Source organism: Portunus trituberculatus, chromosome 19, assembly GCF_017591435.1.
Source record: "Portunus trituberculatus isolate SZX2019 chromosome 19, ASM1759143v1, whole genome shotgun sequence".
Classification (NCBI taxonomy): Eukaryota; Metazoa; Arthropoda; class Malacostraca; order Decapoda; family Portunidae; genus Portunus; species Portunus trituberculatus.
The window spans coordinates 7,150,001-7,166,512 of record NC_059273.1 but is presented as its reverse complement, the minus strand read 5'-3'; the positions used below and the strand labels follow the sequence as shown (position 1 = coordinate 7,166,512).

The window sequence follows — 16,512 nt, the reverse complement described above, 5'->3', positions numbered from 1 at the left end:
GGTTGTGGCCTCGTTTTCCCGGTGTGTGGAGTGTGTTGTGGTCTCAGTCCTACCCGAAGATCGATCTATGAGCTCTGAGCTCGACGACCGTGGTGAATTACTCCCACAAATTACCGCTTACCACTGAATTGCTGTGTTCCTGTATATTTTCTTCATTAATACAACGTTTAATTTCATCATTTACTAACTATTTTCTGTATGGCTTTGACTGCTTACATTAGACACAATAATGATTACTTAATGCCATGTCGCACAACTCGAGTACGTGGCGAGGTGGGAAGGAGGGAAGAGAGAAGCGGGGGTGAGGGGGGTGGCGGAGGGAGGCCCACCCAAACCCTCAACTTATAAGTACCTTAATTTCTCGCAAAATAAAGCAAAACACAGCATATGTGTATATAGTATTTTCGTCTTAGAATTAATTGAACTATCAAATCCTGAAGTATTTGGGTGAAGCCGGTGCCGCCGGCGTCAAAATTCCCGAGATAAACGCCCGTGTGACCTGGCCTGGCCCTAACTCACGGGAGCATCCTGTATGTATGCAAGTCGGAGGCAGACGTACACCATCTCTCTCTCTCTCTCTCTCTCTCTCTCTCTCTCTCTCTCTCTCTCTCTCTCTCTCTCTCTGTTATCTGAAGTCAGCTATTGGTCCTGTGATGTACATGTTTGTTGATCGAGCATGCAAGTTATTGCCTCCCATCTGAGTTGCAATGATGTGTGTGTGTGTGTGTGTGTTATATTGTATTCACGGTCGCTTGCTGGTCACTTGGCCAGCCTTTCCCATTAAATAGCGAGCTCAGAACTCATAGACCTGTCTTCAGGTAGGACACCACACTCCACACACCGATAAAGCGAGGCCACAACCCCTCGAATTTACATCCCGTGCCTACTTGCTGCTAGGTGAACAGGGGCTACACATCTATAAGAAGCTCGTCCTTTTTTTTTTTTTTTTTTTGTGTGTGTGTAATTCACCTCGGTTGCCTACTGGTCACCCAGCCAGTCTTTCCCATTACGGAGCGAGCTCAGAGCTCATAGACCGATCTTCGGGTAGGACTGAGACCACATCACACACAACACATACCGGGAAAGCGAGGCCACAACCCCTCAAGTTACATCCCGTACCTATTTACTGTTAGGTGAACAGGGTCCACACATTAAGGCTTGCCCATTTGCCTCGCCGCTTCCCGGGACTCGGACCCGGCCCTCTCGATTGTAAGTCGAGTGTGCTAACCACAACCACTGTGTGTGTGTGTGTGTGGTGGGGGAGGGGATCCATGTGGTGTGTGTGAGGAAGGTGGTGGAGAGGGAGATAGTTATTGACTATCGATTATAATTATCGGCGTTTATGTTATTCTTATCAATTTATCGCTTATCGCTATGATTTTTTTTCTTTTTCGCGCCCTGACGCACTTATTCATTGCATGGTTGTCTTCCATTACAGCCCAAACGTTCCTTTAGCGATGGAAGCAATAAGAAATATAACTAGTAATTAAAGAGGCTCTCGAGAGTTATATTATGTTCAAAGTAGAAAAGTTATGTAGCCTCCATGATTGGATTAAACATTAAGCAATGTTCCCCGTTGATATGGCTGGGCGAGGTGCGTGGCCGGGATCAAGATCACCTCGGGCTGTTGCCTCACCTGACGGACTGAGTGGTGGCGTAGCTGCGCTTCACCTTCCCTGCCCACAAATATGGATCCCTCTACCGTGGGGCTTCTTGAGACTGGGACTGACCAAGATCTGATGCGAATATTGAAGGAATTCAACGAAAAAGTGAGTGCGTCATGGTCCGGTTGTTGGCTTTTGCAATATTGAATTTGTTTGTTTTGGGCGAGACCTGCCTCAGGATGGTGACACACCTTGCTGCTGACATGTCACTGGGCCAGGCGTGTCCTGCCAACTGAAAATGTTTAGGGAAAGTATTTGCTGTACTATCTCTCCATTTCTTGTCTTCATGAATGTACATCTGGGTTGTGGTGTGTGGATTGTCTTAAATGTTTTGGAGGGCAATATTTTTTGGAGCCTGTGTTTTTTGTTTTTATTTTTTTAAGCAGTTACATTTAGAATTGAATTGAGCGAGATCAACACTGGTATTGTAAAGTGATTGACTCCATTGTATCATACCTGTGATCTTATATTCCTGTGTACTGAAATAGGGTGCACTTATACAGCTTCCCCACACTATGCCTTACACTGCTCACTTCCCTCACTGGTGTACTGATGATTATTTTGATCCACTCACAAATCCATATATTCTAAGTTTTCCCCATCTCTTACAACAAACTTTGGAACCAGTGGAAATGCTGGAGGTTTTGATGGGCGAGGTGAAATTAGTCTTCTTGTTGTGCAGGTTGTATTGCACCTGCATAACAATTTCTTAACTGCCATATTATAGTGATGGACGATTCAAAATGACATCTAATGAGCTCCTAATTACCTTCCTCCCTCACTAGAGTATTTATTGGTTTGCCTCCGTGGTGACTGGGGAGAAACTGATTGGACGGCAGCAGAAACAAAAATGTTATTTGAAGAAAAGAAAAATAATTTGATAAAAGAAATCAATCTTCAGTAGATATTTTATGGTTAGCTAACTGGAGGAATGATCAATAGCTGTAGTGACGCTGTGAGATTATAAAGTAAAGATGTACCAATGTATCGGTATCGGAATTGGCGGTATCGGACCTTTTTTTAGGTATCGGTATCGGCTTATTTTATGCCGATACTTCCGATACCTAAAAGGAATTTACTACTTAGTGATATATTCGATAGGTAACTATAAGATATTGATGATACCAAATTAATATAATACGACGTATTAACTTTCTGTGGTGATTACCATATGTCATAGAATACTGTTTTCTGTGGTAGTAAGCCACAACCTCTAAATTGGACCTGTATGAAACGCGTATAGGCTGAACCCCGGCATCCTGTCACATGGTCGGTCATGAGTCACCACGCATTCTCACTGTCTCTCAGTCAGACGCTGCTCCTCCACCCACACAAAGTTCACACAGGTGAAAAGCTTATGTTTTGAACTATAATCTAAGAATGTCAAACTTCAGATATTGAGAATCCAACAAAATGATTTGGTATATATATATATATATATATATATATATATATATATATATATATATATATATATATATATATATATATATATAGTTAGGCATTTTGCATTATTGTAAATAACAGCATATTCTTATTTGATTTATAATTAACATATATATAGTGCTAGCCTTATATATATATATATATATATATATATATATATATATATATATATATATATATATATATATATATATATATATATATATATAGTTAGGCATTTTGCATTATTGTAAATAACAGCATATTCTTATTTGATTTATAATTAACAGTGCTAGTGCTAGCCTTTTCCAAGATATCATACTGGAATAGGTGGAAGCTCAAATTATATATGTATATTAATTTTAATGCAAGTTTATTTTTGAGTTACTTGTGTTAACCTAAGGATGTAAAAATTCCATAACTAAGAAAGTAATGATTCTGTTTTGTAATCATGTGCATTGTGTATAATTTGTTGCATATTAATTATTTAAGATCATAGCAATACACTAGAAATTTAGAATAAACTAAACTTTTTTCTATTTAATTGAAAAGATTAGGTGAAAGCTCATGTTTCTGAATTGGTCTACTAATGTCTAATGAATTAATATCAAAGGATGTCAGATTTAATTAAAGAGAAACATACACAACAAAATGAGTTTCTTTTGCTAATATTTTGTGTCTGTTTTACAATTTTAATAATTTTAGAAATATTTTTGATCGCCAAAATATCGTCAATAAAATTAATACTGAAAATGCACAAGACCAAATGGCCGCTAAAGGAGTAAGAAGTATGAATTTAAAATAACTGACAAGAATTACTGAGTAATTTACCTTTGCAAATGGCTTCAAAAAGCTTCTAGAATTGCTCCTATTTCACAAACGTTCTCAGAAGGACTTACAGCATCCCCCAAAACAAAGCCTCCCATCTGATAATGCTCGCCGTCCACCAACTCATCCTGGTGTTCAGTGCAGTAATCACTATAAGTAGTAGTATCGGTATCGGAATCGGCCAAAATTTTGGTATCGGTACATCTCTATTATAAAGTAAGTACAATCTTCAATTACAAATCCGTCACTTAAAAAAAGGGAATCCATTATTCAAGATGTTTTAGTGTCATATGAAATGACTGGTTTTTGGTTCACTTCATGCAGCATTATTTGTAGTTGTTAATGCTATATTTTTCATTGCCATCAGTATGAGCAACAGTTCACTCCAGTGGGGCTTGAGCCTGACTGCTATGACCGCATGTGGGATGTGATCATGACTCGGCTCAGTGATCCGTCTTCTTCCAGCACCCACCAGATCTGTCTGTCGGCTATCAGAATTCTTAGGTAGGTTATCGCTTGAAAATTGACATTTACATAAGAATATTGGAATTCTTTGTTTTATTGTAATTTGTTGTCGATAAGTAAAATGTTTCCAGGTGTCTTTATGGCCCTTTCTTTAAGTATCTTAATAATTATATTTATGTTAACTAGTAATTTGATTTTATGAGACATTGATTGAAAAGGTGAATTTTGTGCACAGTACCTGTAATTTTTTCTTTACAGCCACAATATCTAAAAAGTTATAATTTACAGTCGTGACAAGGCTTCACTACCTAGAGTTGTCAGCAAAGACAGGCTGTCAGTCATAGTGCATATGGCTGGACTGGTCTCAGAGGAGGAAGCTCTGCAACGCCTTAACCAACAAATCAATTATGATGGTATGTTCTTTGTAATGTTGTGGTTTGACTTAACTTTAAGTTGATTATTACATGTATGTTACAAATGGTTTGGCAAGTTGAAAACCATTAGACAGGCCATGTTAACCTCTGGATATCATGGGAGGCTTTAGATACCACTAACTTAGTTCTCATGGACATTAGACAGGATAATTGTTATGAATAATTTTCTCCTTATTTTCAGTGGTGATCGAAGCTCAGAAAAGCTTGAGTAATCTGGTCTTCAACAGCACCTTTATTCAGAGGATGTGTTGCGTAAACAGCTGCATCCCAGGGCTGATGTGCAGGCTGAAGACTTTCCGGGATCCTGACCTTCCCCACATCGTCAAGTACTTTGACATGCGGCTGTTGTTCCTCCTCACTGCTCTATGTGCTGACATCAGGTGAGAAAGTGAAGCTTGTGCATACAGATGATGAATTAAGGATGCTCATCAGATTCACTTTTTCAGAAAATAATTTCATATTAATTATAAATGTGCAAGAAACTGTTAGATATGCTAGGTATATAATTTTTGAGGTATTTATGCAATAATGACATCTACTAGTATTCACAGTGAAGCAAATGTTATGTGAATTCAGTCATTTGAACTATATATCCAATACCAAAGAAAGATGTTCTTCCTTGTCCATCTTCCTGGGAGACATGACCAGAAGGAGTGAGGTGTCAGACAGAGATAGAATGACACAGCCTTTCTTGTTAATAAATGTTCCTAAAGTAAAGCTGAATTAATTAGCCATGTCATTCTTATTGAATATTTCCGGAATGTGTCGTTTTTCCTTTCTTCTTTTCAGACCCAAGTTGAGATCTGAATATCATGGCCTTACATATCTGATTGAAATTTTGGATCTGTCTCTCAAAATGGCACATGAAGAAAGTGATCTGCAGTGCATCAGTAGATATATGTCTTATCCAGTATTTTTCAATGTGAGTTCAAGATGAAAGATTTTTATATGAATGATTTTAATCTCTTATTGTTGTTTCTTTCTTATATTTTCTGTTTGTATTTTCATGGATAGCAATTTGGTGTGCATGTGTGTTTGTTTGCATGCAGTAAATAGCAAGGGAAAAGAAAAACTACTATTATTATAATCCTCATTGCTCTATAAATGTATTATGTATTATAATGTAAAATATTTATATATTAATTCAGAGATTTTTTTTTCTTCTTTTGTGGATGCCACTCTCCATTTGCAGGGAAGGATATTTTGTGTAAAGTTAACTTTGAGTAAAAGAATGTAAATCAGTTGCCTTTGCTCTTTAATAATCTAGCATATGAATAATATGTTTAAAAATCTTTTATCCTGTATTTTAGTGACATTTTTTTAGTTTGTATTGATTAATGTTAGATTATTTCAGGATGAGCAATCGGAACTGATCAATGAAGTGTTGAAAGTCCTGTACAACTTGGTCCTTCACATTGACAAAAACAGTCCAGATGAGGAAGAGGACAGCCACTGCCTCCGCTTGATCAGCATCTTGCGTTCCCTCCTCCTTGCCTCCAGCAGATGTACAGAGAAGACAGATGCTCTTCACAGGTAAGATGAAGAGTGTGCCTCACAATCAAAGGCTGAGTGGTGGAGTGATGGTCATCAGTATCTACATAGACAAATTTTTATGTTTTAAGGTAGTAAGAGTTATAGTGCCAGTAAATTTGTTAAATATGTACCAAGTGTATATATATATATATATATATATATATATATATATATATATATATATATATATATATATATATATATATTTATTTATTTATTTATTTATTTATTTATTTATTTATTTATTTTTTTTTATTTTATTTTATTTTATTTTTATTTTTTTTTTATTATTTTTTTTTTTTTGAGTGATTCTGTGTGAAGAGCTCCTAACAGAATAGAAATCAGGAAGTTCAACACTGAGTGATATTATGTATTATGTTTGTGTGTCAGGAAAGAGAATATGTTCATGAAAGGATGAAGCTTGAAAGTAATCAAGATATTAAATACAAAGCTAGTCATGACATCCATGTAATAGCAAAATCTCTTCCAGCAACACTGTTAACTTGCTGCTGGTGATGCCTCCCACTATGTATGAAAACTTACTGGTGAACATGCCAGAAGCTCCTGGGGGTCACAGCTTCAATACTGTCCCCACTGTGGTGACAACACAGCCATCTGCTGGAGCTGCAGCTCAGGTGGAGGCTGCATGCTTTACAGAAGTGGATGATGCTACTGCAATCAACCAGCGCTCCTGTGAATATGATGGAAAGGATATGACAGCCGTAATCAAGCTTCTTGACTTCCTTGAATCAAGACTGAATACAGTAAGTGTTTGGTTAATATTGCTGCTTGTACCTGTCAAAGACTTTGCTCACAAGGTTTCTATCTTATATCAATTCAAGAAAGGATATGTGGGATTGAGAGACTAAATTGGAATTATATTTTATTTATTCTTTTGAAACTAATTTTCTTAATCATATTTTATATTTTAGCCAGAATTTGAGTATATGACATGGGAAAAATTCAAGGTAGTGTCAGATATGATTTTCACTTAGATTGATTTGCATCCTCTAGATCTGTAGAAGTATTGGCCAGGATTCCTCGCTGAAGTATTCTTTGGCTTTCCTCACACCTGGTATTGTGGCTGGATTTATTTGTGATTGACGTATTACCTGTGGTATTTTGGTGGTCAGCTAAATTAATTGAAATTGCTGGTTCTGATATATCAGTGTGTATTCCTATTTCTGATACATCAGTAAAGGTATGGACACATTGCACACATTTTGCTGGAAGGGCAGAGGGTAGTGGGACACCCAACAGGTCAGAGGCAAGAACAAACTTTTTTTTTATTTATTTTTTTTTATATATACTATGTGGGCTTTTCACGGGAATTTATAGGCTAAAGGGGATACTTTTTGGGGTACCTCCTATCTCAAAGCCCATCCGCTAGGAAACCATTGCCCCCAGTGAGGAAGCCCAACCTACACTCGGACCGTGGACAGGATTCGAACCCGTGCGCTTGGAGACCCCCTCAGACCCCAAAGCACGCATGGTTCCACTGTACCATGGCCTTACGAGACACAGGGAACAGGATCCCTCATAGTTGACCTGTTAACCATATCTCATGGCCCCTCCTATTCAGTAACGTGTGTGTCCTTGCCTCTGATTCACAAGGCATTTCACTATCCTCTACCCTCCAAGCAAATTTTGTGCTGTGTGTCTGTACCTTAAGTAGTCAACTTATACAGGCAACCGCCGCTTAACGAAGGGGTTATGTTCCTAAAAAAACCTTCGTTAAGCGAAATTTCATTAAGCGAACCTATTATAATAAGTTTAACCCCTGACTTGAACTTCCATTGAGAGTAAACAAAGTGAGAGTGTATCATAGTACAGTGAAAGGTTTAATGAAAGTAAAAATTATTAAGTTAAACATTTAGGCAGTTTAATTTAAGTCATTATAATGTACATTTGGTATGTACGTAACTTTATAATGTTGATCTTGAATTTATGAAGGGAGAGTGAAATGGGAAAGACACTAACCAGCAACCTGTGGAATGTAAACAAAGGGTGCATCATTGTATCACATACAGAACTTATGTACTACATTTCCACAAGGTTTTCCATTTTATCCATTGTAGTCACGAGTTCAGGTGTTTCTTTTAGCTTGCAAGGAAGATACGGTCTCACCAGCCTTCTTAATAAAGTCTGCTGTCTTGAAAATAATAGAGACAGTAGATGGAGTCAAGATGATTACGAGCAATGCTATTAGTTTTCTCGCCTCGTGTCTGTGAACAATATCCAGCTTCACTTCAAGAGTAAGAGACTTCCTGGTCTTCATAGCAACGCTAGGCGACATTGCAGGGTGTTTTGGTGGTAAATTGAGCGAGGGAAGATGAGCTGCTGGTGACGCTGTTATTGTTTTGAACAGGGGCAGTGAGTGGTGCAGGTTTTGTCCACGAGAGGCACTGGTGTATTGAAAAGCCTGTTGGCTTGTGTGATACAGCGGGGCTTTCAAACTTGGAAAAAATTACCTGGATAAAACTTTGTTAAAGTGAGTTTGGTGTTCGTTAACCCTAAAAGTACGGGGGGTTGATTTACTTTCTGTCTGTTACAACAGGGAAAAATCACACTTGTCAAAAATGCTAAAAATATTTTTTCTTGATAAAAACATATTTCTTTGTGTTATTCTGAGTACAACAATGTAGTTTTCAACATGTTATGACCTCTCACACCAAAGTTATTGCATATCAAAAAATTCATGGCAGAACCCGCCGCTAAGAAATACCTCTCAAGCTCCGATAACACTGCTCTCTCTCTCTCTCTCTCTCTCTCTCTCTCTCTCTCTCTCTCTCTCTCTCTCTCTCTCTCTCTCTCTCTCTCTCTCTCTCTCTCTCTCTCTCTCTCTCTCTCTCTCTCTCTCTCTCTCTCTCTCTCTCTTTCTCTTTCTTTCTTTCTTTCTTTCTTTCTTTCTCTCTCTCTCTCTCTCTCTCTCTCTCTCTCTCTCTCTCTCTCTCTCTCTCTCTCTCTCTCTCTCTCTCTCTCTCTCTCTCTCTCTCTCTCTCTCTCTCTCTCCTTCCTTTTGGGCATTTGAATTTGATGTAAAAATAGGAACTTTTGCACTTTCATGTCAAGAAAATGCAACCTCAGATATATGAAATGATGTGCAAAACAGGAAAAGAAAAATAAACCACATAGTACTACAAGTATTGTGGATTTGTATAATAATTGTAATGTGGCAACTCTTATTAGCAATGGGAATGACGTGACTTAGCCGACAAAGCACAGTCTTGTAGAGGCAACCGGGGGGGAGACACACCAGCGCATTATTCGAGGGGAATAGGCTACGGGAGGAGGTTTATGAACGCTGCTGTGAGGGTTGGTCTCTGTCTTCCAGATCACTATCAGAATCATTACTGGAGTCTTCACTTTCTTCTGTCTCAATAAAAAAATCACTGTCTTCATTTTCATCACTCCTCAATGTCATTACCGAGTAACACTTGGAGTACCGTTTCCTCCCTCCGGGTCACGGGGGTTGCCAGATGTTGCCTTCTAAAGTGAAAAGATGACCTATTGTGAGGGAACATATGTCTCAAGGCTCGAGGAGGCGAGTGAGAAAGATGCCAGATACCTCCACTTTCCCTAGGACCAATAGTGAGAGGGAGAGATTCAAACGTTTAGCGCTAAAAAATCATGATTACATGTATGATCCCCGCCTCTCCGCACGCGACACTACAATCGTACATATATGATCACCGTACTTTAAGGGTTAAACGAGCAGATTGTAGTAAAATGAAACTTTCGTTGTGTGAACCTTCGTTAAGTGGGGTTTGCCTGTATATAATAGATATAATTTAAACATGATTTCTGTGACTATGATGCTTTTTTGTTTTGAATTCAGTCTCTGGATACCTCATAGATTAATAGGCATTTAAAGTAACTTTGTTATGATGAACTTTGAGCTTCACCTTTGGATCAGATTATTTTATATCTATATAGATAGACTTCCGATGATATAGACTATATTTGCAGACTGCAATTCACACAAACAGATAATCATAATTCCAAAGGATATTTGTAATCTTGATTTAGGTACAAGTTACATTATTTGATGAATGTAATTTATAGGAATATGGTTATTTTTTAGAATATACTGACAGCTACAATAATTGCAGCCAGTACAGTCAGCTGACAAAAGCCTCATGCCAATCCTGACTCTGATGGTGGAAATGGTACAGGCTAATCGTACTATCCGTAAGTTTGTACGTCTGCGTGTCTTGCCTCCTCTGCGAGACGTGACCAAGAGGCCTGAGGAAGGGAGGACGCTGCGCAACAAGCTGTGCACACTCATGACCTCACCACTGCATGACGTGAAGCATTTGTCTGCCAACTTCCTCTTCATCCTTTGCAAAGAGAGTGGTGAGGGAAGCAGCATGCTGTGGTCATTGCATTTATTACTGACTCAAAACACACAATGTTATTGAAGGAAGTGATATAGGCTGTTTATTTTAGTAACTAACTCTTAACCATTATATAAACTTTGGGATTAATAAATTTTCATACACATATACAAGATTTTAAGTAAAATGAAATACTGTAGCATCACTATACGTACTCCACTTCATGAGACACTGGGAATTCTGATGCTCTGTACATTCAATTTTACATCTAAGCATAACATGATGTCTTTATGTCAGCCCGTTGTATGAAGGCACTTGGGAGACTGTGCAATGTTTTCAGTTGACCGTTTGATCAAGTACACTGGATATGGAAATGCCGCTGGACTCCTTGCCTCCCGAGGTCTGATGCTGGGAGGAAACAAGCCCACCATTGACTACTCCTCAGGCTCGGAAGATTCAGACACAGAAGAGTACGTGAGAGTGAGGGACATGTAAGTATAAAAAGTTCATTAAATTTTTTCAATAGTTGTAGTTAAATGTAATGTTTCTGATTTTGGAATCATTATGAAGAAAGGGAATTTTTTAAAGAGAAACTCGAAAGCAGTTGCCAATGAAATAATACTATTAATCTTGTTTTGGGCAGGGTCAATCCTGTGACGGGTCGCTATGAGCCACCCAGACCCTCGCCACTCGAAGGGATGACAGACGAGCAGAAGGAACACGAAGCCATGAAGCTTGTCAATGTCCTGGATAAACTGACGAGGTATGTATTTCATTTCAGGGAGGCGGTGGCGTAGTGGATAAGGCGGTGAGTGTGGGATTAGGCAGACATCCACATGTAGGTTCGAATCCCTCCATGTACTGCCTTGAAACTTTGCCATTTGTCGAGTGGTTTAAAGTTATCTTCATGTTGCCATGATATTCAGGTTCTAGGTGGTTACATCAAAGATGTGCTTGGGTGGTGATATGGGCCTTAATATGGGTACCACTATAAATAAAATTGCTTTCACCACTAATGGGTGGAAGCTGAACAGCACTTTCTATACTCTTCAAGTAGTCCTACAGGTGCTATAGGACATAACATAAAAAAAAGAAGAAGAAAAAAGAAAAAAATTTGTCACACACTTTTGTCAGCATGTCATATTGCTTGTTGAATTTTCTCCTGAGTACTTAAGAGTTAATGACATAGAATAGAGGAAAGTGACTTGTGTTTGTGGTGTACATCTTTATTTCCTGTACATGGGTGTAATGTTTCAGGAACAATGTGATCCAGCCTTGCCGCATTGGTAATGATGGCAAGCCTCACCCTGTGGAGAGTGTGATGGAGCTGCAGGAAGGCATGGGTGTCATGAACCCTCAGGACTGCAGTGACCACAGCGACTCAGATTAGTGGCCTCACCTTGCTGTCTTATATCAGGTGTTTGCCTCACCCCAGTACCCAGTCATCAGCACTGCTGGATCTAGTAAAAACCTAATTAATGACATTTCTATTGGCTCTACTACATGGCAGCAAATCTATGATTTTTGAAAGATTTATTATAGAGCTGTCATTCTCTCTCTCTCTCTCTCTCTCTCTCTCTCTCTCTCTCTCTCTCTCTCTCTCTCTCTCTCTCTCTCTCTCTCTCTCTCTCTCTCTCTCTCTCTCTCTCTCTCTCTCTCTCTCTCTCTAAGTGAATATAGTTTATACAAGTGGCTGTTTCTTAAAGTTGTGGTGTCAGAGATGGTGTCAGCATGCTGCTGCTTCAGTGGGAGTGTTAAGACACTTCCAGCATTAATTGGCCTCTCATTGGAAGTATCTTTCATATTGTTGGGAAAAAGAGTTAAGCAAGTTTTTTTTTCTCTTCTTTTTGTGACCTTGGCTAGTTTCCTTCATATGCAAAAAATACTTCTCCTATATAAAGTCTCCTTTTTGTTTACATTCACACATCTTGTTAGCTACTTGATTTAACAAGATGTATCAGCAAACTCTTTTCTAATAATGATAATAAAAGAAACTAGATAATTTAGTAATACTATGAGAAGAGCTGGTCAATGAACTCTTCATAGAAGTGAGGTCACAGAGAATACTATCCACTCTGGTCTCTTGTGGAGATTGGGTGTGTACCACATGTTTAGGTAACAGCCCGACATATTTTATAGGGAATATATATATATATATATATATATATATATATATATATATATATATATATATATATATATATATATATATATATATATATATATACAAACCTTGATTAGTTAATTATTTTGACAGTACCATACCATGAGGCATTCTCAATTTTTGTGTTCATTAATTTTACATGATTTTCTCATTGTGTAACATGACCAATAGAAACATTAATACTAAACTTTGTCACCCTGGCACTTGCCTTCCCTTGACCCTTAAGCCCAGAGGAAGTAAGAGTCCCCAGTACTGAATGAAGGCCTAAGTGTGACAACCAGGCTACATACTTGACCTTCCTTAAGTTGTACAAGACATTTTTTTCTACTAACATCAGGAAGAATGAAGAGTTGGGTGTGCTGTGCCAAGACTCTCTGTGTGTGCTTATGCATGTGTACATCTATCAGTTACTATCAATCTGTATAAGTCTCTCAATCTGTATTTTGATTTATTTATCTTTTGTTTCTTTTTTTCCACTTGATGTGTGTTGATGGCCAATCATATGAAAATATTCTCTTAATCTTTTTCTTATGTTTTCTTTTGCTTTGATGTGTCTAATATTTGGTGTATCAAAATAGGAAAGTTTAATACAAGAGTTCTGTCTTCTAGTGATAGTGATCCTGTGATATTTTTCAACCCTATGAAATATTTATATGGGTTTCTGTATTAGTTATGTAGATGCAGGGCAGGTCACTCTAAGTAAAGATATGTTACTTAAAATTATGTACATATTATAAAGATCTGCTCTGATTTTTATTATAGTACAAAGTGCATTTTTGGATCTTTTGTAAGTATGTATCTAACTCCCCTAGCATTGGACTGGATTCCTTCCTGTACTGTCTGTTTTTTTCTTGTGTGGCGTCTCTACATGACAGACGTGTGAAAAAAGGGTCACATTTGGTTGATCAGTGTAGATATATAACACGTTTATGTCTGTGGCAGCTTCTTATTGGACACCAGATATTCATATGAAATTTTCCTGACCTGGTGAAAAGTACCAAAGAAAATTGTTTTAAGGTAAGCCTTTGCCATCAAGTGTTTTTTTTTTTTTTTTTTTTTTTTTTCCTCTCTCCTGTTATATATTTTTAGCATTAAGTTCCTTTATTTGTTGTTTTGTTTTATGTGCATATACAAGAAAAATACATGTACATTATGTGAAATGTAACAAGTTCTACATTGTATTAAGGATAAGTAGTCTGGGAACTTGTGTGGAAAATGCAACAAGTTCTTTTGCATTGTATTAACGGATAGGTAGCCTGGAAACGTGCAGGAAGTGTAACAAGCTCTTTCACATTGTATTAACAGGTATAAGTAATTTAGCAACTTGTGCATCATAATGTAGTACACCATCAGACCTGTGACTAGATAAGCAGCCTGCAGTAGCAGTGCTCATTTTGTGGTCAGTCATCTGCTTTACTTTCCTTAACACTTATTAGTCCCGAATTTCTTCAGCCTGACTGCTCCTCTTCTCAACCTCTACTATCTGCTCCACCTTTGACAGTCTCTGCCTAGCCACCACTTCACTTCACCTTGCACTGCTCTGCCCTGACATTCTGTGGAAGATAAACAATAGCAGTTTTCATAGTGAAGGTGTGATCACTGCCATAGATGATTTGTAATAAATGCACCGTCACTTGTAGTCTACTGAGATTGTTCCTGCCAATCTCAGTGTTCTTTTAGGAATGACTAGCAGTACATATTTATACATTATGATGATGTGCTACTGATTTGCTTTTGAGCCAATTCAGTTTATACTAGAACCAAACTTGTAGAAAGAGTGATACAGTATATTTGTGCTGCAGTCTTCAGCTCTCAATACTTGTGACCAAGTAAATATGCAAAACAAGACAGCAAGTGCTTGTAAACTCCTATCACATACAACTCACGTGAAATATTAAAGGCAGTCGTTTAATATTTTATTGCCATTATAATGCACGATTATTATTTCATTCATGTGTGTGAATTTCTTGACATAATTGACATAGTTTTGAAAAGCTATTGGTGACTATTCCATTGGGTGATTAATGAATGTCTGTAAATAACATAATTCTATTGAATTATGTACATCTGTATACATAACAGTAAGATATGTTACATAATTTATTTACTGCAGTGTTTAGTATATGTCAAATAGTTATCAGCAACATAATTTACAATTTGTTTCTTGTACACACCATCTACTTTCATGATCTATAAAAAAGTAGACCATTGATGAAAAGTGAAATACTTTTTTCTGCTATGCTTGTATATACATTTGTATATTTTGTCAATAAATTATGTAACTATCAATAACTTGGTCATTTAAGGAGGCTAAAACCTCCATGTACACCAGATAGATGAGGTCTGATGTGTATGTATGTGTGTAATTCATCTCCGGTCATCTGCTGGTTACCCAGTCCTACAGGAAGAGCTCAGAGCTCATACTGACCCATTGGATTGAGACCACTCACACACCACACACAAAGACAATTGGGCCACAATTCCTGTACCTCCTTGCTGCTAGGTGAAAGGGGACTATACATTAAGAGGCTCACCTATTTGTCTCTCTGCTCCCAGTACTCGAACCTGGGTCTTGGTTGTATACCAAGCTTGCTATCCACTACACTGTGTGTGTGTGTGTGTGTGTGTGTGTGTGTGTGTGTGTGTGTGTGTGTGTGTGTGTGTGTGTGTGTGTCTGTCTGTCTGTCTGTCTGTTTGTGTAATTCACAACGGTCATCTGCTGGTCACTTAGCCAGTCTTGACTAATATCTCTGCTACAGTTTTAAGTAATGTATCATTTCAATATATTGTGTGATGAGTGTGGAGCCTTCTCATTCCTCTTGCTTCATTGTTAAAGAGACTGTGGTAAACATGAGGTCTGATATCTGATAATATTTGTGCTTCAGTCCATTGTTATATTATTTGCTGTCTGCTATTGGGTAAGAACTGCATATGTGCCATAACATTATTTGATACATCTTGGTGTTTTGAAACTTGGACCTCTTGCCTTGACACATTAAGTACATTTGAATGTTTGCAATTTGAGCTAATGTTTCATCACTGGGAATGTCTAGCTTTGCCAGCCTCTCTTCGTAAGGTTTATTGTACATACAAATGCATTAACTTTATTGCTCAATGCTGAACTGCTATTTTAACTGTCATGAACTTGGTGGGACACCAAAATTCCATGGCCATGGTTATTCCTCATTTAATATTTTTATTTATTTTATTTTATTTTATTTATTTATTTATTTATTTTTGTAAAAAAGAGGAAAACTCAGTCTGCCAGTTTTAAGAGTAGCTTTCTGGTGAAAAGAGATTGTCAGTGCACTAGAATAAATAATTTTTGCCAGGAATTTTTTTCAAACAGGGTGGGTCTCCCATGGCTCTCTTAAAAGTACTTACTTTTGTATGATAGGTTTTGCATCAGTTCAGATTTTTTTTTTTAATTTAATTTTTTTTTTATTTTATTTATGTGTGAAGGATGAATGAATTCAGAATGTACAATGTACTGTATATGTAAGGGTAGGACAAAAGACCACCAGGAAGCACCTTGACACACTTCAGTGAGCAAGGATATATGATGCAAATTGTGTATGTGGTTTTGGATACAGTGATTGAAATTATTGCAGATTTTTCTATATATGTTTCCCTATCTTTCAAAGAAAATGGTTTTGAAAATT

General features: G+C 37.6%; 1 protein-coding gene across 1 annotated transcript in view; it reads left to right on the top strand.

Moving 5' to 3' along the window:
* The first annotated feature begins 1,457 nt into the window (after positions 1 to 1,457).
* The window catches only part of LOC123506187 (synembryn-A-like), a 15,157-nt gene continuing 102 nt past the window's right edge, over positions 1,458 to 16,512 (top strand). Inside the window, exons 1-11 of the mRNA XM_045258103.1 lie at positions 1,458 to 1,769; positions 4,285 to 4,421; positions 4,671 to 4,795; positions 4,998 to 5,196; positions 5,606 to 5,738; positions 6,171 to 6,349; positions 6,840 to 7,113; positions 10,462 to 10,705; positions 11,027 to 11,177; positions 11,330 to 11,449; positions 11,944 to 16,512. The exon at positions 11,944 to 16,512 is cut by the window's right edge and continues 102 nt beyond it. Of these exons, the coding sequence (XP_045114038.1) occupies positions 1,689 to 1,769; positions 4,285 to 4,421; positions 4,671 to 4,795; positions 4,998 to 5,196; positions 5,606 to 5,738; positions 6,171 to 6,349; positions 6,840 to 7,113; positions 10,462 to 10,705; positions 11,027 to 11,177; positions 11,330 to 11,449; positions 11,944 to 12,076 (1,776 nt within the window). The 5' untranslated portion in view covers positions 1,458 to 1,688 and the 3' untranslated portion in view covers positions 12,077 to 16,512. The remainder of the gene's footprint in view (positions 1,770 to 4,284; positions 4,422 to 4,670; positions 4,796 to 4,997; positions 5,197 to 5,605; positions 5,739 to 6,170; positions 6,350 to 6,839; positions 7,114 to 10,461; positions 10,706 to 11,026; positions 11,178 to 11,329; positions 11,450 to 11,943) is intronic.